At 43.3% G+C, this 18,202-nt stretch overlaps 1 protein-coding gene across 1 annotated transcript in view; it reads right to left on the reverse strand.

Annotated features, from left to right (window-relative positions):
• Nucleotides 1-255: 255 nt before the first annotated feature.
• Nucleotides 256-18,202, reverse strand: part of LOC124551064 (arylalkylamine N-acetyltransferase 1-like) — a 94,734-nt gene continuing 76,787 nt past the window's right edge. Inside the window, exons 3-4 of the mRNA XM_047125949.1 lie at nt 13,015-13,309; nt 256-3,140 (exon numbers count right to left, since the gene is read on the reverse strand). Of these exons, the coding sequence (XP_046981905.1) occupies nt 2,942-3,140; nt 13,015-13,309 (494 nt within the window). The 3' untranslated portion in view covers nt 256-2,941. The remainder of the gene's footprint in view (nt 3,141-13,014; nt 13,310-18,202) is intronic.

An 18,202-nucleotide genomic window follows, 5' to 3' on the forward strand; every position in this document is an offset into this window, starting at 1 on the left:
ATAATTTTGTCTACTGCCAATAATAATAATAATAATAATAATAATAACAGTAATTTGTCTTTACAAGTCCTCTGACAACATAAAAAAGAAAAGCATTAATACTTCCAGATCTTCAAGGAGTATTGCAGACAAGAGGCTAGAGTGTTTTTCACAAACCTTTGACAATAGTCTGAGAATTACATATTGGGACAAAGTGACAGAATACTTTATTATTTTAGCATTTTATCACTTGAAGTTAAAATAGCAAAAAGAAAATGCTTACCAAGAAGTATCTTTATTGTTTCAAACATTGTTTCTCATTACAAAATAATCTGACACACAACATTTACAAAAATATAGTTTTACTTGCAATCTCTTCTATTCCTCTATATAAAAGTATATGACATTGCGTTAAATATTGTCCCAATAAAACCACCATTTACATATTTATGCACTCAATTAATATTAAATTTAATGTAAATAATATATCCTTCTGAATGACTTCTTTTCAAAGATTTTGTCCATTGGTATCCATGAAATCCAGTTTCAGCTTTAAAATTGCTCTTTTGAACCATTTGATAATGTGTACAAAGAACGTTATTTTCCTGTGCTATTCAGTTGTTATCAGTGTTCCAGCACCTCTAAGTTCTGCTGTACAGTTATTTTCCTTTCATATGCATGGCTATTGCAAGTATTTAATAATTTCTTATAGAATCACCACAGTTTTATTGGAATGAATAAGTACTAACACTGATCATAATTTTCATCGAACTCGACATAACTCATTTTGTGCATTTGTTTTCAGTGGTTAAAGTTACCTTTTGCAATAATTTACTATCTTGAATATATAGCATAGCTACATAACTGGTTTGCATTTTCCTTTGAATAATACAAGTAGCACTGGTTGCATATAAGCGAGCAGTAATAATAATACACGGTGTTCATTCGTGGTGGTCAAGGAGTTAGACACCTTAATTCCACCATCACAATACACATATTCGCTAATGAAATTCTTCATAAATATTGGATCACAGTTTGATAAGAACAATGATACCTCCAACACTAGGACAAGAATTAGCTTTGTTACCCATTATTGAAACTGCCAGTGGCCCTAAAAGGACTTCAATAAGCATCAAAATAAAGATTTTGGTTGTTTGACCAATACTGTGAAACGTCTGACAGGTAGCAAAACAATTTTTAAATCTAACCTAAACTTATTTTTCCCAGATAACTCCTTATATTATATGAACGAATTTCTGTTTAAAAACCGGTATCCTGCAAACATGTGTATATATTCCGTAAACCGGCGCGTTCCACATTTCGATAAAAGACTGATTCAAATTGTTTATGGAGCATATAATTAACCAATAGGTCGTTTCTATTAGAAACTCTGCTGTTCCATGGTAATAGTGTAACTGTTCTCATTTGTTTACTTCATTCTGTAGGCTTCCGTAGTAGGGGAGACGTGTCTCACAGTTGCGAAGATGAACAAGTGTTCATAGCTCTGAAGTTACGAATCCTAGAGCCCATGCCTACTCTACGTTTTTTCTTGTTGTGTTCCATACAATCACGTCTCATAATATGGAATACATGAATGCAAAAATTGTTACATACTTGCTTTATGGCACGTCCTCTTCAAAGGAACCATCTCAGCATTTGTCTTAAGTGTTAGAAAAACATGTAAACCTTAAATGCAGATGGCTGCATGGCGATATGAACGTGAGTCCTCCAAGATGTGTGTGTGTGTGTGTGTGTGTGTGTGTGTGTTAGTGTATGTTGGTGTAAGTGAGTGAAAATGAGCGAGAGAGACAAAGAGAGAGAGAGTAGACAACTGGAACAAAATTTATCAAAGCCAGGCATTAGTAGATTTCGGAGAATTTTGTGCTAATGCATACAGGACTCATAGTAGTAGAGGACGGTGTGGTAAAGTGTCCATTGTATATTTTTGGACTGGTCAGTACTGCTACATGCCAAAGAGTGGACAAACCAGTTCTAATATACACCATGAATGTTGTCAGTGATTTGAAAGACGAAGCTTGTTCCGGAATTTTTAACAACATCTGTTCGGATTTTCTGACCCCTGATACAAATTAAGTCATTTTAAATTCTGGATAAACAACTTATCTAAGCAGTACCTTGGGGCTAAAAATGTTGTTACTTGTTGTTTCCTTCTTTTCGGTGATTGCACCTGTGAACCACTAATGTCTACACCCGGTAGGGAAATGTAGCCACACTACTCGTCGGGAGACGTGGCCAAGGTGGTTCCCCAATAAGAGTTAGTTACATACGTTTATCATGCATATTGCTACAAGTAAGACTATCTTCTGAATCCTTTCATAAACAAAGCTATCACCCGTTGTTATATCCTTTTGTAAAACCATCTCTGTTATGTTACATTTGCCGACCGAAAACAGTCTGCTGCAGCCTTACGGTATTTTCCATGTAGTAGGGCATCAAGATAACTGGAATACGTATTGAAATCAGAATAACAAAAATGGGATCCTGTTGCGATGGCATTGGCCGCATTATCCCGTTGGCAGGGGGAAATTGGTCACTATGTAAGCGTTCAGAAAAACGCGTGTGATTCATATATAAGTTTTTTCCTTTTCACTTAAAATGTTCGGTTGGATACCTTATAATACGTACATTCAGAACGTGCAGGATTGGCTTCTGTCAGGATGCATTGTTTAGTGAAAATCCAGTTTCCCCTAGAATGGCCACTTTATGATCAATTTGCCCCACCGTTCCCTGCATATTGATCCTAGTCAGGATTACATTATAGCGAACTGCCTGTCAAGGCATTACGTCACATGATTCCTGCATAAGCTCAGGCTAAGCTGGAGTCTAGAGGACAGTCACTCGTTGTGCCCATTTTGTACTTGAAGTTGTGTAGAACACTATTTTGTCTTTACTCTTTACCAGTCTGTACAGACATACTTTTGCTGCTGCTGTTGCTTCGGCACTAAACGACCCTCTTGATGCAGGTAGCGACCTCCCTGTGTGGCTCGGCGGGTGTGAAGACGACTTCCCCGTCCCGCTCGTACTGGGCATACGGCACGGAGAAGATGCATTCGAAGCCCAGGCGGCTGGCGGCGCGCGCCGTGTAGTGGCTGGTGCAGTCAATACGCACCAGTGGGATGCCCTGTTGCTTGGCCAACTCACTGTGAAAGAACCACACCAGCGATGGTAGGCATTAACAGAGATCCCTGTTGTGACTGACAATTCGCAATTTTTCACAAACACAACTTTTATTGCTGTAAGTTCACAAGGTTGATGACTGAACATATAAACGAAAGGTGACAAGAACGAAAAAAGTCTCCTAATAGAGGCAAGCAAAAGTTCACTTCTAATTTAACACAAAGGTTCATGGTAACACACTCACACACTAGTAACCGTCCAATTCCGAGACGAAGACATAATCTTCAACGGTCACAGTACACGAGGTCGGCATCCAGCGTGGACTGTTCTGACCTGGTTCTAGCCCCTATATAGCTGTCTCCAGTCAATCAGGTTTCAGCGTAGTGATACTTCCTGCAGGCCGTGGCTCGAGCTCCCCCTGTAGGAAGTATTGCTCGGCATGTCTGTTTCCATTATCTTGTATGTAAATAGCCGGTGTTTACCACGGTGCTTTTGGGTACGTCTTGGGCATAGAAAACCTCGTCCTCTGTGGTGTTATATGGGTTGCCGGCCCTCAGGGGCTACCTTGGTTCCGGTATAACAATCCCATTAAGCCTCTTTTCCACAGGACAGTCACAATTATTTTTTTCATCCAAGTAAAACATAAATGATATAGTAGACTATTTGATCAAAAGCATCTGGACAGCTATTAGTGAAAAATGGGCTGTTTTCCCTTTTGGCTTTGCGATGGCTTGGGCTCTTCTGGGAAAACTATCAGTCAGTTGTCTTAGTGTCTGGTTGGTTGGTTGGGTGGAGGGGACCAAACAGCGAGGATTGGGCAAGGATGGTGATGGATGTCGGCCATGCCCTTTCGAAGGAACCACCCGGAATTCGCCTGAAGCGATGTAGGGAAATCATAGAAAACCTAAATCAAGATAGCTCGACACAGGTTTGAACTGTCGTCCTCCTTCATTTGTGTTTTCCATGATTTCCCTAAATCGCTTGAGGCAAATTCCGGGATGATTTCTTGGCATGGCCGACTTCCTTCCCCACCCTTTCCCAATCCGATGGGACCAATGACCTCGCTGTTTGGTCCCCTGTCCCAACCAACCAACCAACCAGATGGATACCTCACTGATAGTTTCCCCATATAATATTATATATCATGTTATCATACCAACAATCAAGTATAATGTGCTATGGTTTGTTGGTAATTTTCATGTAGGTCATGCTCCTCGGGTGTTATGTGGGATGCGAGGCCTCCTTGCAATGTGCTTGTATTGGCTCACAGTGTTGCCTCAGACTCTGTAGCGCCATGTGCTGTGCTATGCCTTGCGATGGAGCCTCTCCTGGTGAAGTTCTTTCCTGTGGACTTCCCAGCAACTGAGAAATACATATCAGCGATTCGATATGGAACGTTCAGTTAGTTCAGACTCGATGCTGACTTGGCTTGAAGATTCTACCAAGTTGCCAATTGATTCCACTGTTTTAAGAATTAATGTACTGTTAGTAAACCACATGGATAAACAGTCCAGTTGCCTGGAAACGATTGCATGAAGAATTTTTGAGGCTTTTCAGGGTTGTCGTCTGACCAACACTGGGGCCTAAATGCAAACAGTAGCGCTCCATTGGCACAAAAGGTCACACTGAGGAGGAATGGCAGCCAATTATTCTTCAAGGCCGAAACGACAGTAACGGTTACGACAGGGTCTGTAGCCAATTCGAGGTTCCAACTCATCCCACAGGTGTTCCATTGGGTTCTGGTTGGAACCCTATACAGGCCAGTCCACTTCACCAACGTCATTATGGATAAACAATTGTCCCCAAAGATGCTGATTTACGGTGGGGAACCAGCGTCTCCTTACTGTTCCTTTAATGCAAACAATACACAATACTGTGAAATGCGTTCACATCCTTCAGTATTGAGCGTTTTCTTAAATTCAATAAGGGGACTACGCCATAATCAAGAAGATCATTCCTAGACTATAACGCCAACTCCTCTGTACTCCGCCAATGGCACTACACTTGATGGTAGGTAACACTTTCTAGGTGTTTACCAAACCCATGTCCTTCCTTAGGAGTGCCACAGGGTATAGAATGATTCCTCACTCGTTTCCAGTCATCCACCGTCCACCTGAAGTGTCAGTTAGGACTGGCTACAAAAATATGTTGCTAATAAAGATTGGCATTCTTTTTAACTCCCTTTTTTTCTGTCAATAGTCTTGTAACTGGTTTGATGGGACCCTCCACGACTTCCTCTCGTGTGCCAACCTTCTCATCTCAGAGTAGCACTTGCAACCTTTGTCGGCAAATTTTTGTTGAATATTCCCACCTCTGTCTTCCCCTGCAGCTTTTACCTTCTATAGATCCCTCTAGTACCATGGAAGTTAATACCTGATGTTTCAACAGATGTCCTACCATCCTGTCCGTTCTTCTTGTCAGTGTTTTCCACACTTTTCTTTCCCCACCAATTCTACAGAGAACTACTTCGTTTCTTACCTTGTCACTCCACACAATTTTCAACATTGTTCTGTAGCACCAAATCTCCACAACTCACAGGGTTCGATGCTATTCTGTTCTGGTTTCCCACGGTCCATGTTTCACTACCATAAAATGCTGTGCTCCAAACGTACATTCTCAGAAATTTCTTCCTCAAATTAAGACCTATGTTTGATACTAGCAGACTTCTATTGGCCAGGAATAGCCTTCTCGGAAGTCTTGGTCTACCTTTTATGTTCTTCTTGTTCGGCCTGTTGTGGATTGTTTTGCTGCTTTGGTATCAGAATTCCTTAACTTTGTCTACTTCGTGACCATGAATCCTGGTGTTAAGTTTCTCGCTGTTATAATTTCTGCTACTTCTCATTATCTTTGTCTTTTATCCATTTACTCTCAGTCCATACCATGTACCGACTAGACTGCTCATTCCAATCAACAGATCCTCTGATTCTTCTTCATGTTCACTGAGGATAGCAATGTCATAAGAATCTTAAAACTGGCATCCTTTATCTAGAATTTTAATTCCACTCTTGAATCTTTTTAACTCTACACATGCAGCCACTGTGCTTGATGGACTGCTGGTATAACTTTTGAACTCATGAATGAGTCCTCGTGTTCATTTAATGCGACTTTTACAATAGCTCTCCGCAAAGCTGGAACGTCCCCATCTGTCAGTACATGGGATCTGCCTGGTCTTATTTAACCTACTTCTACATGGTTACTCTACAATTCACACTTAAGTGCCTGGCAGAGTGTTCATCGAACCATCTTCATACTACTTCTACACCATTCCACTCTCGCATGAATCACCTAAATCTTTCCGTTTGAACTCTGGTTTTCTTATTTTATTATGATGAACATTTCTCCCTACGTAGGTGGGTGTCAACGAAACATTTTCGCATTCGGTAGAGAAAGCTGGTGATTGAAATTTCGTAAATAGACCTCGCCGCAAAGAAAATCGCCTTTGTTTCAGTGTCTGCACCCCAACTCGCGTATTATATCAGTGACACTCTCACCCCTACTGCGCGATAACACGAAACGAGCTGCCCTTCTTTGCACTTTTTTGATGTCCTCCGTCAATCCTACCTGATAAGGATCCCACACAGCGCAGCAATATTCCAGCAGAGGATGGACAAGTGTAATGTAGGGGTTTGTCGCATTTTCTGTGTTCTGCCAACAAAGTGCAGTCTTTGTTTCGCCTTCCCCACAATATTATCTATGTGGTCTTTCCAATTTAAGTTGCTCGTAATTGTAACTCCTAGGTATGTAGTCGAATTGACAGCCCTTAGATTTGTGCGATTTAGCGGATTTCTTTTAGTACCCATGCGGATGAGCTCGCAATTTTCTTTGTTTAGTGATGGTTCAAATGGCTCTGAGCACTATGGGACTTAACATCTTAGGTCATCAGTCCCCTAGACTTAGAACTACTTAAACCTAACTAACCTAATGACATCACACACATCCATGCCCGAGGCAGGATTCGAACCTGCGACCGTAGCGGTCGCGCGGTTCCAGATTTTTGTTTAGTGATAATTGCCACTTTTCGCACCATACAGAAATCCTCTCTAAATCATTTTGTAACTGGAATGGATTTTATGATGATTTTACTAGACGGTAAATTAAAGCATCGTCTGCAAGCAATCCTAGGGGGCTGCTCAGGTTATCACCTAGATCATTTATGTAGATCAGGAACAGCAGAGGGACTATGACACTACCTTGCGGAACGCCATATACCACTTCTGTTCTACTCGATGATTTACCATCCATCACTACGAACTGTGACCTATCTGAGAAGAAATCAAGAATCCAGTCATACAACTTAGACGATACTGCATAAGCACGCAATTTGATTAATAGTCGCTTGTGAGGAACGCTATCAACAGCCTTATGGAAATCTAGGAATATGGAATCGATCTGAGATCCCTTGTCGAAAGCACTCATTACTTCGTGGGAATAAAGAGCTAGCTGCGTTGCACAAGAACGATATTTTGTGAATCCGTGTTGGTTATGTATCAATAAGTCATTTTCTTCAAGGTGAGTCATAATGTTCGAGTACAGTATGTACTCCAAAATCCTACTGCAAATTGAGGTCAGTGATATGGGTCTGTAATTCAATGGGTTACTCCTATTTCCTTTCTTGAATATTGATGTGACCTGTGCTACTTTCCATTCTTTAGGAACAGACCTTTCGTCAAGTGAGCGGTCGTATATGATTGCTAAGAAAGGCGCTATTGTGTCTGCATACTGTGAAAGGAACCTGATTGTTATACCATCTGGACCGGAAGACTTGCCTTCCTCAAGTGAGTTGAGTTGTTTCGCAACACCTAAGATATCTACTTTTATCTCACTCATGATAACAGCCGTTCTGGTTTCGAATTCTGGAATATTTACTTTGTCTTCTTTCGTGAAGGAATAACTCCGCTTTAGTGGCACCGTCATCGGTAACATTTCCATCGCTATCGCGCAGTGACGGTATTGACTGTTTTTTGCCCCTGGTGTACTTTACATACGAACAGAATCTCTTTGGGTTTTCTACCATATTTTGAGACAATGTTTCATTGTTGAAACTACAGGGTGTGTTTTTAAGTAAGTACCGTTTTGAAATTAAAAAAAAAGACGTGCTAAGATTTCTCAATAATTTTATTTTTACATGAAAGCCTGTACCTCAAAATACCTTTCTACATAATTTCCGTCAATATTGAGGTACTTGTCATGACGTTGTACCAGTTTTTGAATACCCTCCTAATAGATGTCTGCCGCCTGACTTGTTAACCATTGCATCACCACCGTTTTGACTTCGTCATCGTCTTGAAAACGCTGTCCGCCCAGGTGTTTCTTCAAGTGCAGGAACAGATGGTAGTCACTGGGCGCAAGATCGGGGCTGTACGGAGGATGATCTAGAGTTTCCCATCGAAAAGATGTGATCGAAATCTTTTGTCTAATTCGCCACATGCGTACGGGCATTGCCTTGCAGCAAGACGATGCCCTTGCTCAACTTTCATGGACTGTTACTTTGATTCTGGTGTGACATACGTTTCGTTTTGTGCACATCCGTCAACATTTTCGGTACCCAACGTGCGCACAATTTTCGATAATTCAAGTGCTCGGTCACAATGCCATACAAAACACTACGAGAAACGTTAGGAAAGTCGTCCCGCAAGGAGGAAATCGCAAAGCGTCTGTTTTCTCTCACCTTATTGTCCACTTACTGCACCAAACTTTCATTAACGTCCGAAGGACGCCCACTCCGTTGTTCATCATGCACATTTGTGCGGCCATCTTTAAATCCTCTCACCAACTTTCTTACCATTCCATCACTCATAATGTTTTCTCCGTAAACTGCACAGATCTCACGATGAATATCGATCGCTTTTAGGCCTTTGGCACTAAGAAATCTTATAACAGGCCGTACTTCACAGTCGGCGGGACTCACTATCATCGGAGGCATCTTAAACACTCAGTACACAACGTAAACAAGGAAGAATCAGACTGTAATGGCGTCAGTGCGTAGATTAAGGTACAGGCTTTCATGTATAAATAAAATTATTGAGATATCTTAGCACGTCTTTTTTTTAAATTTCAAAATGGTACTTACTTAAAAAACACGCCTCGTACTAAAAGCATCTCGCATTGACGTCCGCACTAAACCTGTGGTCTATCCTTTGCGTTTACACTTTACAATCACATCACCTCAACAACAGAGGAAATGGGCAGGTTTAGTACAGTGATGCATGTGCCAATCAGGTAGCATCCAGTGACTAGTCCACAATCGAGGTCACTGTGAGGCGTAGCGCCGTATAACGACCCTGCCTTGAAGGCGGCTAAGTGGGAGATGTTTCTCAGAGCTGGATAGTGACAGATGGTGACGCGAGACTGGATGCGCACGTAGTTTATGTATTAGCCGATAGAGGACAATATTGGATTGGGGAACTGTGATTTTAGTTTCGATTGTGCCAACTAGAGTGCACTAAAGTAATAGAATGTTTTTCATAAACTGTTCTAGTATTTTCATAAAGTGTTATTATGTCTTTTTGTGTATGTAAAATGTTATAAATGTGTTTTAGCAGTATGAATGATGCGTGAGTGTGGTTTAAGGTTAATATGAAGATAATTGTTTAACGAGTTATGTTGTGGGATTTAGTGTGGGAACATTTCGAAGAAGTAGGGATATGGACAAAGGGGATTTTTGTAGAATAGATTTGTAAATTAAGTTTATGGTAAAGGGAAAGTTAATTCAGGTATAAATAACAATAGTAAATAACTTTATGCATAAGCAAAACTTCAGCATATTAGATAATTACGTCGGTAAAAAGTGCAGTCGTTAGGTTTACTATTTTGCGATTGGTTATTGATGAAACGCGGACTGACGCGGAAGAATGTTGTTTTGCTATTGACTGTTGAGAAAACTGACCAATGGTAAAGCAATATTCTTCTCGCGCCTTTCTCTGCTGGTAGAGAAGACTTAGAGTATTCTAGAGTAGAGTGGGAGCCTAGCTATGAAACAGCTCGGACGTGTGCAGTAGTAGTTCAAAAGTGTGGTAAAGTGACGGCATAATTATTCCGATGGGTGTGTAGAAATTTCGGAATTTTTAAGTGAATTTTGTGACGAGAAAAGACATAAATTCCTCGTGGCGTATTGAGCAGGTCGGTGGCTAAAAACTGTGTCTGCATTTGGTACCGACAGACTTAATATTTGGCGAGCATTCTCAATCAAAAACAATCCGTATTTTTGTAGCTAATACGTTTTTGGGAAATGCAACAACATAAACTTGCTAACGTGAGTGAAAGGGATTGTGAGAGATTGTGTTAAGACTGGCACAGGCTTGGTAGTGATATATTAATTAACCCTTTCGTGAGCCGTGGGAAACATGCTTCCTACTACAATGAACTCGCTGCTAGTCCCGTGGGATTCACAGTTCCCACCTCTGTACGGTGCTACCACCTAGTGAACAGTATAGGGTACTACTTACAATCGGAAGTTCCCGCCGTTTTTGCTGTACCTTCGCGCAGAGGCATTGTATAGCTGAGTGTTGCTCTGTGGAGGAGCCTTTCATTGCTGTTTGTGTGACATTTTGTGATTTTTTCCTCACAGCTATAATATAAGGTAAATACTTTTGATTTACCCAAATTTATGAAGGAAAACGTAAAATTGGAACGAGGAGAATTCCAGTTTGAAACAAAAGGAGCCATTTCTGCAGGAAAATGGATGGATAACCGACCATTCACTTTCCTGTCCTCAATTCATGACCCATGAGAAACAGCCACAGTGAAAAGGAAAAACAAGGATGGTACTAGTACAGAGATTTATTGTCCTAAAGTTGTGGCCGAATACAACAAAATAATGGGTGGTGTCGATAAGTTTGACCAATTACGAGGAAGGCATGCTATTGGCAGACGTTCTGTAAAATGGTGGCACAGAATATTTTATTTCCTGCTGGACGCTGTTGCAGTGAACAGATTTAACCTGTGGAAAATAAGTAAAAGAGGAAGTGGACAGCATGATCAGCTCACATACAGGATCCATCTAGCCAGACAATTGACCACTGGCTTCTCATCCCAAAAAAGGCATGGACAAAAACCTGTCTTTTTGGCAAAAAAGGGGTAAAGTACCTGAAGATTTTCGTCATGTGGCTGTAGGGGAGCATCAACCAATTTTAGGAGAAACCTACTGGACGTGCTGTCATTGTAGTACCAAAGCTGCGGAAAAGAGCACTCGCTCTGTTTGTACATATTGTCAAATACCACTTTACATAGACCCATGTTTCAGAAAATTTCATGGCAAGTAATTGTGAACAATCATTGTAACAAGAGAAGTAAATTTATCAAATAAATATGACATATATTGAAAAAGTTGTTTTTGTCATTTAACTCCAAGGAAGGGCAGTGGGAAGAATAAATGGTTCTAATGGCTCTGAGCACTATGCGACTTAACTTCTGAGGCCATCAGTCACCTACAACTTAGAACTAATTAAACCTAACTAACCTAAGGACATCAGACACATCCATGCCCGAGGCAGGATTCGAACCTGCGACCGTAGCGGACGCGCGGTTCCAGACTGAAGCGCCTAGAACTGCTTGGCCACTCCGGCTGGCTATTGAGCATTTCCTGTAAAGAACATCATCGGCTCCAGACTGTAGCGCATAGAAGCGCACGGCCACACCGGCCGGCAGTGGGAAGAATACTTCCCTCCTTGTTGTGTGACCTCACTTTCACAGTTGCAGCAAATTTGATATTCTGTATGATAAATATACCTGTCTGTTAACTCTTACCTGCTCTCCATTCATTAAAATAACTGCTCAATAATTTTGCCCACAAAAGGGTTACGCACAAAATTTCCAACCTTTCATTTCGTGAGAAAACTTTCTCCCGGAACGTAGATTAGTGACTTTAATTGCAGTCTAGCTCACGTCGAAGTACAGTAGGTTTCACTCGGCTTCCCTACTGATGATATGCTGATGGTTCAAATGGCTCTGAGTACTATGGGATTTAACATCTGAGGTCATCAGTCCCCTAGAACCAGGGTGCGATTTGTGCTTTTACCAGTGGGGGGGATGTCTTAGGGGGTTAGTATAATTACATATGTTACTAGCTTGGACCGTGGCGTTACCCATGGTTAAACATTTACTTATAAATAGATATTAATGCCGAAACTCTCTATTCACGCGTATGCACTATCAGAAAAGCCATCCCTTGTTATATCTTTAAAAGTACATTATAGGTAAAGCTTATTTACAAAATCACTACATACAGGTATACGAGAGGAATTCAAAAAGTAGAGACCCATTTGTGAAAAGCTGTACTTATTCTGATGTTAGAAAACTGAAACATATTAATAGTAAGACTTACTAAAAACTTTCAGTGTTCGGCTCCACAAATTTAAATTATATGTAAAGTTTTACTCCAGTGCGTGCGAAATAAACATCCCAGGTTGGGATACAAAAACTAAAACCAGAGGAGGGGATGGTCTGATGCAGAGAGGGGGAAATCCCCCCCCCCATCCCCCCCTGCAAATCGCACACTGAAGGTTAGGACTACTTATACCTAACTAACCTAAGGACATCACACACACCCATGCCCGAGGCAGGATTCGAACCTGCGACCGTAGCAGCCACGCGGTTCCGGACTGAAGCGCCTAGAACCGCAAGGCCACCGCGGCCGGCTGATATGCTGAGACAATGTTCACAGGTAGGTGCAGGTCGTAAAGGGATGGAAAGAACCGCGCTGCCGCAACTGACCTCTTCTGCTTTATTAGTATACTGTGAACGGCTTCTGTACTGACAACAGAATGGTTCCCACCCCCATTTAAACTGGCTGTTTCCCCTATCAGTCAATTCTGCGAAGCTGTTGGTATAAACTTCTCTCCTTGGGTGCCGGTTCTAACAGAGTGTAGAGGCAGGGTAGGGGGGGTCTGGAGCGCCCACCTGGAGCGGCTGATGAGTGCCGTGGCGAGTCCTCGGCCGCGGGCAGCGGTGTCTACGCTGACGACGCGAACCTCGAGCTGGCGGCGGTCCGCCGGGTCGGGGAAGAGCGTGGCGAGCTCCGCCGAGGCCCGGGCGTCCACGAAGGTGAGCAGCTGCAGGATGCGCCGGAAGCGCGGGTTGGGGCACTGCGCAGCCGCCGCCTCCCCCTCCGCCTCGCCGCCGGGCTCGTGGATGCCGTTGATGCAGACCGCCAGCATCTCGCCCGACGCCGCGTCCACCGCCGTCAGCGACAGGTCTGCACATCCAGAAGGTCACCTCACAACATTACTGGCAGTGTCGTCACCTCATACACGACACAACATATCACTACCAATTATTGCACTACTGGCCATTAAAATTGCTACACCAAGACGAATTGCAGATAATAAACCGGTATTCATTGGACACATATATTATACTAGAACTGACATGTGATTACATTTTCAAGCAATTTGGGTGCATAGATCCTGAGAAATCAGTACCCAGAACAACCACCTCTGGCCGTAATAACGGCCTTGATACGCCTGGGCATTGGGTCAAACAGAGCTTGGATGGCGTGTACATGTACAGCTGCCCATGCAGCTTCACCATACCACAGTTCATCAAGAGTAGTGACTGGCGTATTGTGACGAGCCAGTTGCTCGGCCACCATTCACCAGACGTTTTCGGTTGGTGAGAGATCTGGAGAATGTGCTGGCCAGGGCAGCAGTCGAACTTTTTCTTTATACAGAAAGGCCCGTATGTGACCTGCAACACGCGGCAGTGCATTATTCTGCTGCAATTAAGGGTTTCGCAGGGATCGAATGAAAGGTAGAGTCACGGGTCGTAACACATCCGAAATGTAACGTCCACTGTTCAAAGTGCCGTCAACGCGAACAAGAGGTGACCGAGACATGTAACCAATGGCGCCCCATACCATCACGCCGGGTGACGGGCCATTATGGCGATGACGAATACACGCTTCCAAAGTGTGTTCACCGCGATGTCGTCAAACACAGAAGCGTCCATCACGATGCTGTAAACAGAACCTGGATTCATCCGAAAAAATGACGTTTTGCCATTCGTGCACCCAGGTTCGTCGTTGAGTACACCATCGCAGGCGCTCCTGTGTGTGATGCAGCGTTAAGGATAACCGCAGGAATGGTCTCCGAGATTAGTCTATGCTGCTGCAAACGTCGTCGAACTGTTCGTGCAGATGGTTATTGTCTTGTAAACGTCCCCATCTGTTGGCTCAGGGATCGAGACGTGGCGGCACGATCCGTTACAGCCATGCGTGTACGATGCCTGTCATCTCGACTGCTAGTGATACAAGGCCGTTGGGATCCAGTAGGCATTCCGTATTACCCTCCTGAACCCACAAATTCCATATTCTGCTAACTGTCATTGGATTTCGACAAACTCGAGCAGCAATGTCGCGATACGATAAACCGCAATCGCGATAGGCTACAATCCGACGTTTATCAAAGTCGGAAACGTGATGGTACGCATTTCTCCTCCTTACACGAGGCATCACAACAACGTTTCACCAGGCAACGCCGGTCAACTGCTCTTTGTGTACGAGAAATCGGTTGGAAACTTTGCTCATGTCAGCACGTTGTAGGTGTCGCCACCGGCGACAACGTTGTGTGAATGCTCTGAAAAGCTAATCATTTGCATATCACAGCATCTTCTTCCTGTCGGTTAAATTTCGCGTCTGTAGCACGTCATCTTCGTGGTGTAGCACTTTTTATGGCCAGTAGTGTAGGAGGTGAAAAACAAAGCTTACACATACACATCGTAATTACAGAAATAGTGTAGTACTTAGAAAGGGCGTTCAATAAATAATGGAACACATTTTTTTTCTAATCTTGTTGGTTCTGCTCAGGATTCCAATACACCTTTTTTTCAATGCAATCTCCTTTCAGTGCGACGGCCTCACTGACAGGATCTGCATGCCCACATGGTACCACTTAACTGATCCACGTCGGAGTCAACAGCTTGCTGCGTTAATAGCTTCCCAACCATCCATGTATTGTAAAATGCAAATGAGCGTTTGGCGTCATTGGCCGGGAGGCCCCTCGCGGGGCAGGTCCGGCCGCCATATCGCAGGTCTTATTACATTCGGCGCCACATTGGGCGACCTGCACGCCGGATGGGGATGAAATGATGATGAACACAACACAACACCCAGTCCCTGAGCGGAGAAAATCTCCGACCCAGCCGGGAATCGAACCCGGGCCCAGAGGACGGCAATCCGTCACGCTGACCACTCAGCTACTGGGGCGGACCATGTATTGTAGTATGAAGGCTTTCACGACCGGATGATATATCTTCTGGTAAACCTTCCGGGATGTAAGGTCGTGGTCCATGAAACTCTTCAGCTCCTAGCGTTTCGTCCAGAGCTGCGCTGGACATCTTCAGAGGGGTGTTTCTCCTCCGGTGAGTCTTGCCGGCAAGACTCACCGGAGGAGAAACACCCCTCTGAAGATGTCCAGCGCAGCTCTGGACGAAACGCTAGGAGCTGAAGAGTTTCATGGACCACGACCTTACATCCCGGAAGGTTTACCAGAAGACATCCATGTATTGCTGCCCACAGAGTGCATCCTTCATTGGACCAAACAAATTGAAGCCGGAATGTGCGAGGTCCAGGCTGCTGGTCGGATGAGGAGGAACTCTTGTGGGCTCCTCTCGGGACACTGGACTCGCATTCGGGAGGACGACGGTTCAATCCCGCGTCCGGCCATCCTGATTTAGGTTTTCCGTGATTTCCGTAAATCGCTCCAGGCAAATGCCGGGATGGTTCCTTTGAAAGGGCACGGCCGACTTCCTTCCCCATCCTTCCCTAATCCGATGAGACCGATGACCTCGCTGTCTGGTCTCCTTCCCCAAACAACCCCCAAGCTCCTTTGGGCTGCGCAGACTTGTTTGAGGCCTTGGGTTGTCATGGAGACGGGGAAGTCCGCTTCCATTTTTGTGGCTGCGAACACGTTGATGCCGTTTCTTCAGTTTCCTTTTGGCAGCACAGTACACATTCAAATTGATCGTTGCGCCATGAGAGGACATCAAACGGAATAACCCATTCAGAGACCCAGGAGACCTTACCGGCTTTGAAAAGCTCTTTGAGAAACAGGTAGTGTAGCGCCACTCCATATAATCCTGTTTTGTTTCTGGTTCGGAGTGATGAAACAATGTTTTATCGCGTGTGACGATGTTCGATAAAAATTGTCACTGTCAGCCTTGTGATGCGCAAGCAGTTGCACGGAGATGGCCCACATTTATTTATTTATTTACACATCTAGTTTTGTAGGACCGAATTGAGGAGTAAGTATCCAAGGTCAGTACATGAAATTGCAACATGAAAGGAACAACAAATGAAACAAAATGTTTATGAACCCAAAGACATCAAGCCATAAGTTTATTTAAACGCAATCAACAATGTAACATAGGAATCAGCTTAATTTTTCAAGGGACTCTTCGACAGAACAGAAGGAGTGACCCATGAGGAAATTCTTCGTTTCGATTTGAAAGCGCGTGTAATGCTGCTAGCATTTTTTAATTCTTTTGATAGCTTACTGAAAATGGATGCAGCAGTATACTGCACACCTTACTGCACAAGATTTAAGAAAGTGCGATATAAATGCAGACTGGTTTTCTACCTGGTATTAACTGAGAGAAGGCCGCAAATTCTTGGAAATGAGCTGATAGTGTTAACAAGAAACGGCAGTAATATATATATATATATATATATATATATATATATATATATATATATATATATATATATCATAATACCCATATTAGTGAACAGCGGTCAACAAGAGGTTCGCAAACTTACACCACTTATTGCCCGAACTGCCCGTTTCTGAGCAAAAAATATCCTTCGTTGCTACTTACGGTCTTGTGTTAGGCAGTGAGGAAGCCAGCGGGTTCACACCTTTGAGCACCCTAACTGGTGGAGGAACGTGACTGCGCTGCCAACAGAGACGTCCAGTTGAGCAGCGAGGAGTACGTCTGTGTTCTGTCGATCACTTCGAATGAGAGTGTCCGCACGCTCCAACACTGCAGGAGTCACAGGGGATCGGACAGGTTTGCATGATATTGTTGCACTGATGCCAGAAGCCTCGCCCAACGATTCACCGTGCCTTTGTTCACTGACAGGTTTCTGTGGACATTTTTCAAGCACCTGTAAATATCTGCGGCGCTCTGGTTTTCCTTCAAAAGAGACTAAAAGAGAGCTCTCTGCTTTGAACGCACTCCTGTTACAGACGCCATATTGAAGGCTAGGTATAGCACCGCCACCTGTCGAAACTTCATGAGACTACAAGGGCTGAAGCAGGGATATTCCATGATGTATCACGACAAATTCTGCATTTTTTAAACCGAAAATGCATTATTTACTTCACGCTCCTCGTACCTTACTTCTGCATTGCTCATCACAGTGTCTCCAGTGTTTCTCTGAATAATAGCAGTGTGGTTATACAGGTTTGGGATGTCTCCATAAGTTTATTCCGTCTATAGTACTTAATCTTGTTCAGAGGTTGTATGCTGCCCTCTCCTCCTTTTCCATCCTCTCAGGCCTCTCCCTCGGCAGGTCCCACCTGGCAGTTTGTTCTTCATCGTGTGTGCTCCAAGTGGGTTTAAAGTGTGTTGTTCTGGAGTGTTTTTAATACTGTGGCCAACTTTTAACCTGTGCGTGTGACTTCAGTGTCTTTTTTGTGTTCTACGAATCGACAACTGTGTTTTTTAAACTTTATGTCGACTTTTTCAATTGTCCCCCCATGAATGTCTCCATGTCAGTGTATTTTTACCTCCATTATCTCCCCTTACTCCGTTTTATGTCCCCCTTTTTTATCGCCTTATATGTGACGTTTTCTTCTTGTATTAACTGTCCTCTCACTCGGCTGAAGAGTGGCGGATTGTGCCGCTGACAGTCCTCCCCTGTCCATATTGGGCAGGGGAATGAAATTATAATAAAGAGAAAAAAATTGCATACTGCCAAGTTGTTACTTCCATACTTCCTATTGTAACATATCCTGTTAATTTCGTGGTTTCCGATGGCAAAACACACTTCATAAGGCAACGTATCTGAACTCTTTACGAGACGTTAAGCACTACAAACGAAATAAGCTTAAAATATATCTAAAAACTGCATGATTACATTGCTAGTTAC

The sequence above is a fragment of the Schistocerca americana genome, chromosome 9 (assembly GCF_021461395.2).
Source record: "Schistocerca americana isolate TAMUIC-IGC-003095 chromosome 9, iqSchAmer2.1, whole genome shotgun sequence".
Classification (NCBI taxonomy): Eukaryota; Metazoa; Arthropoda; class Insecta; order Orthoptera; family Acrididae; genus Schistocerca; species Schistocerca americana.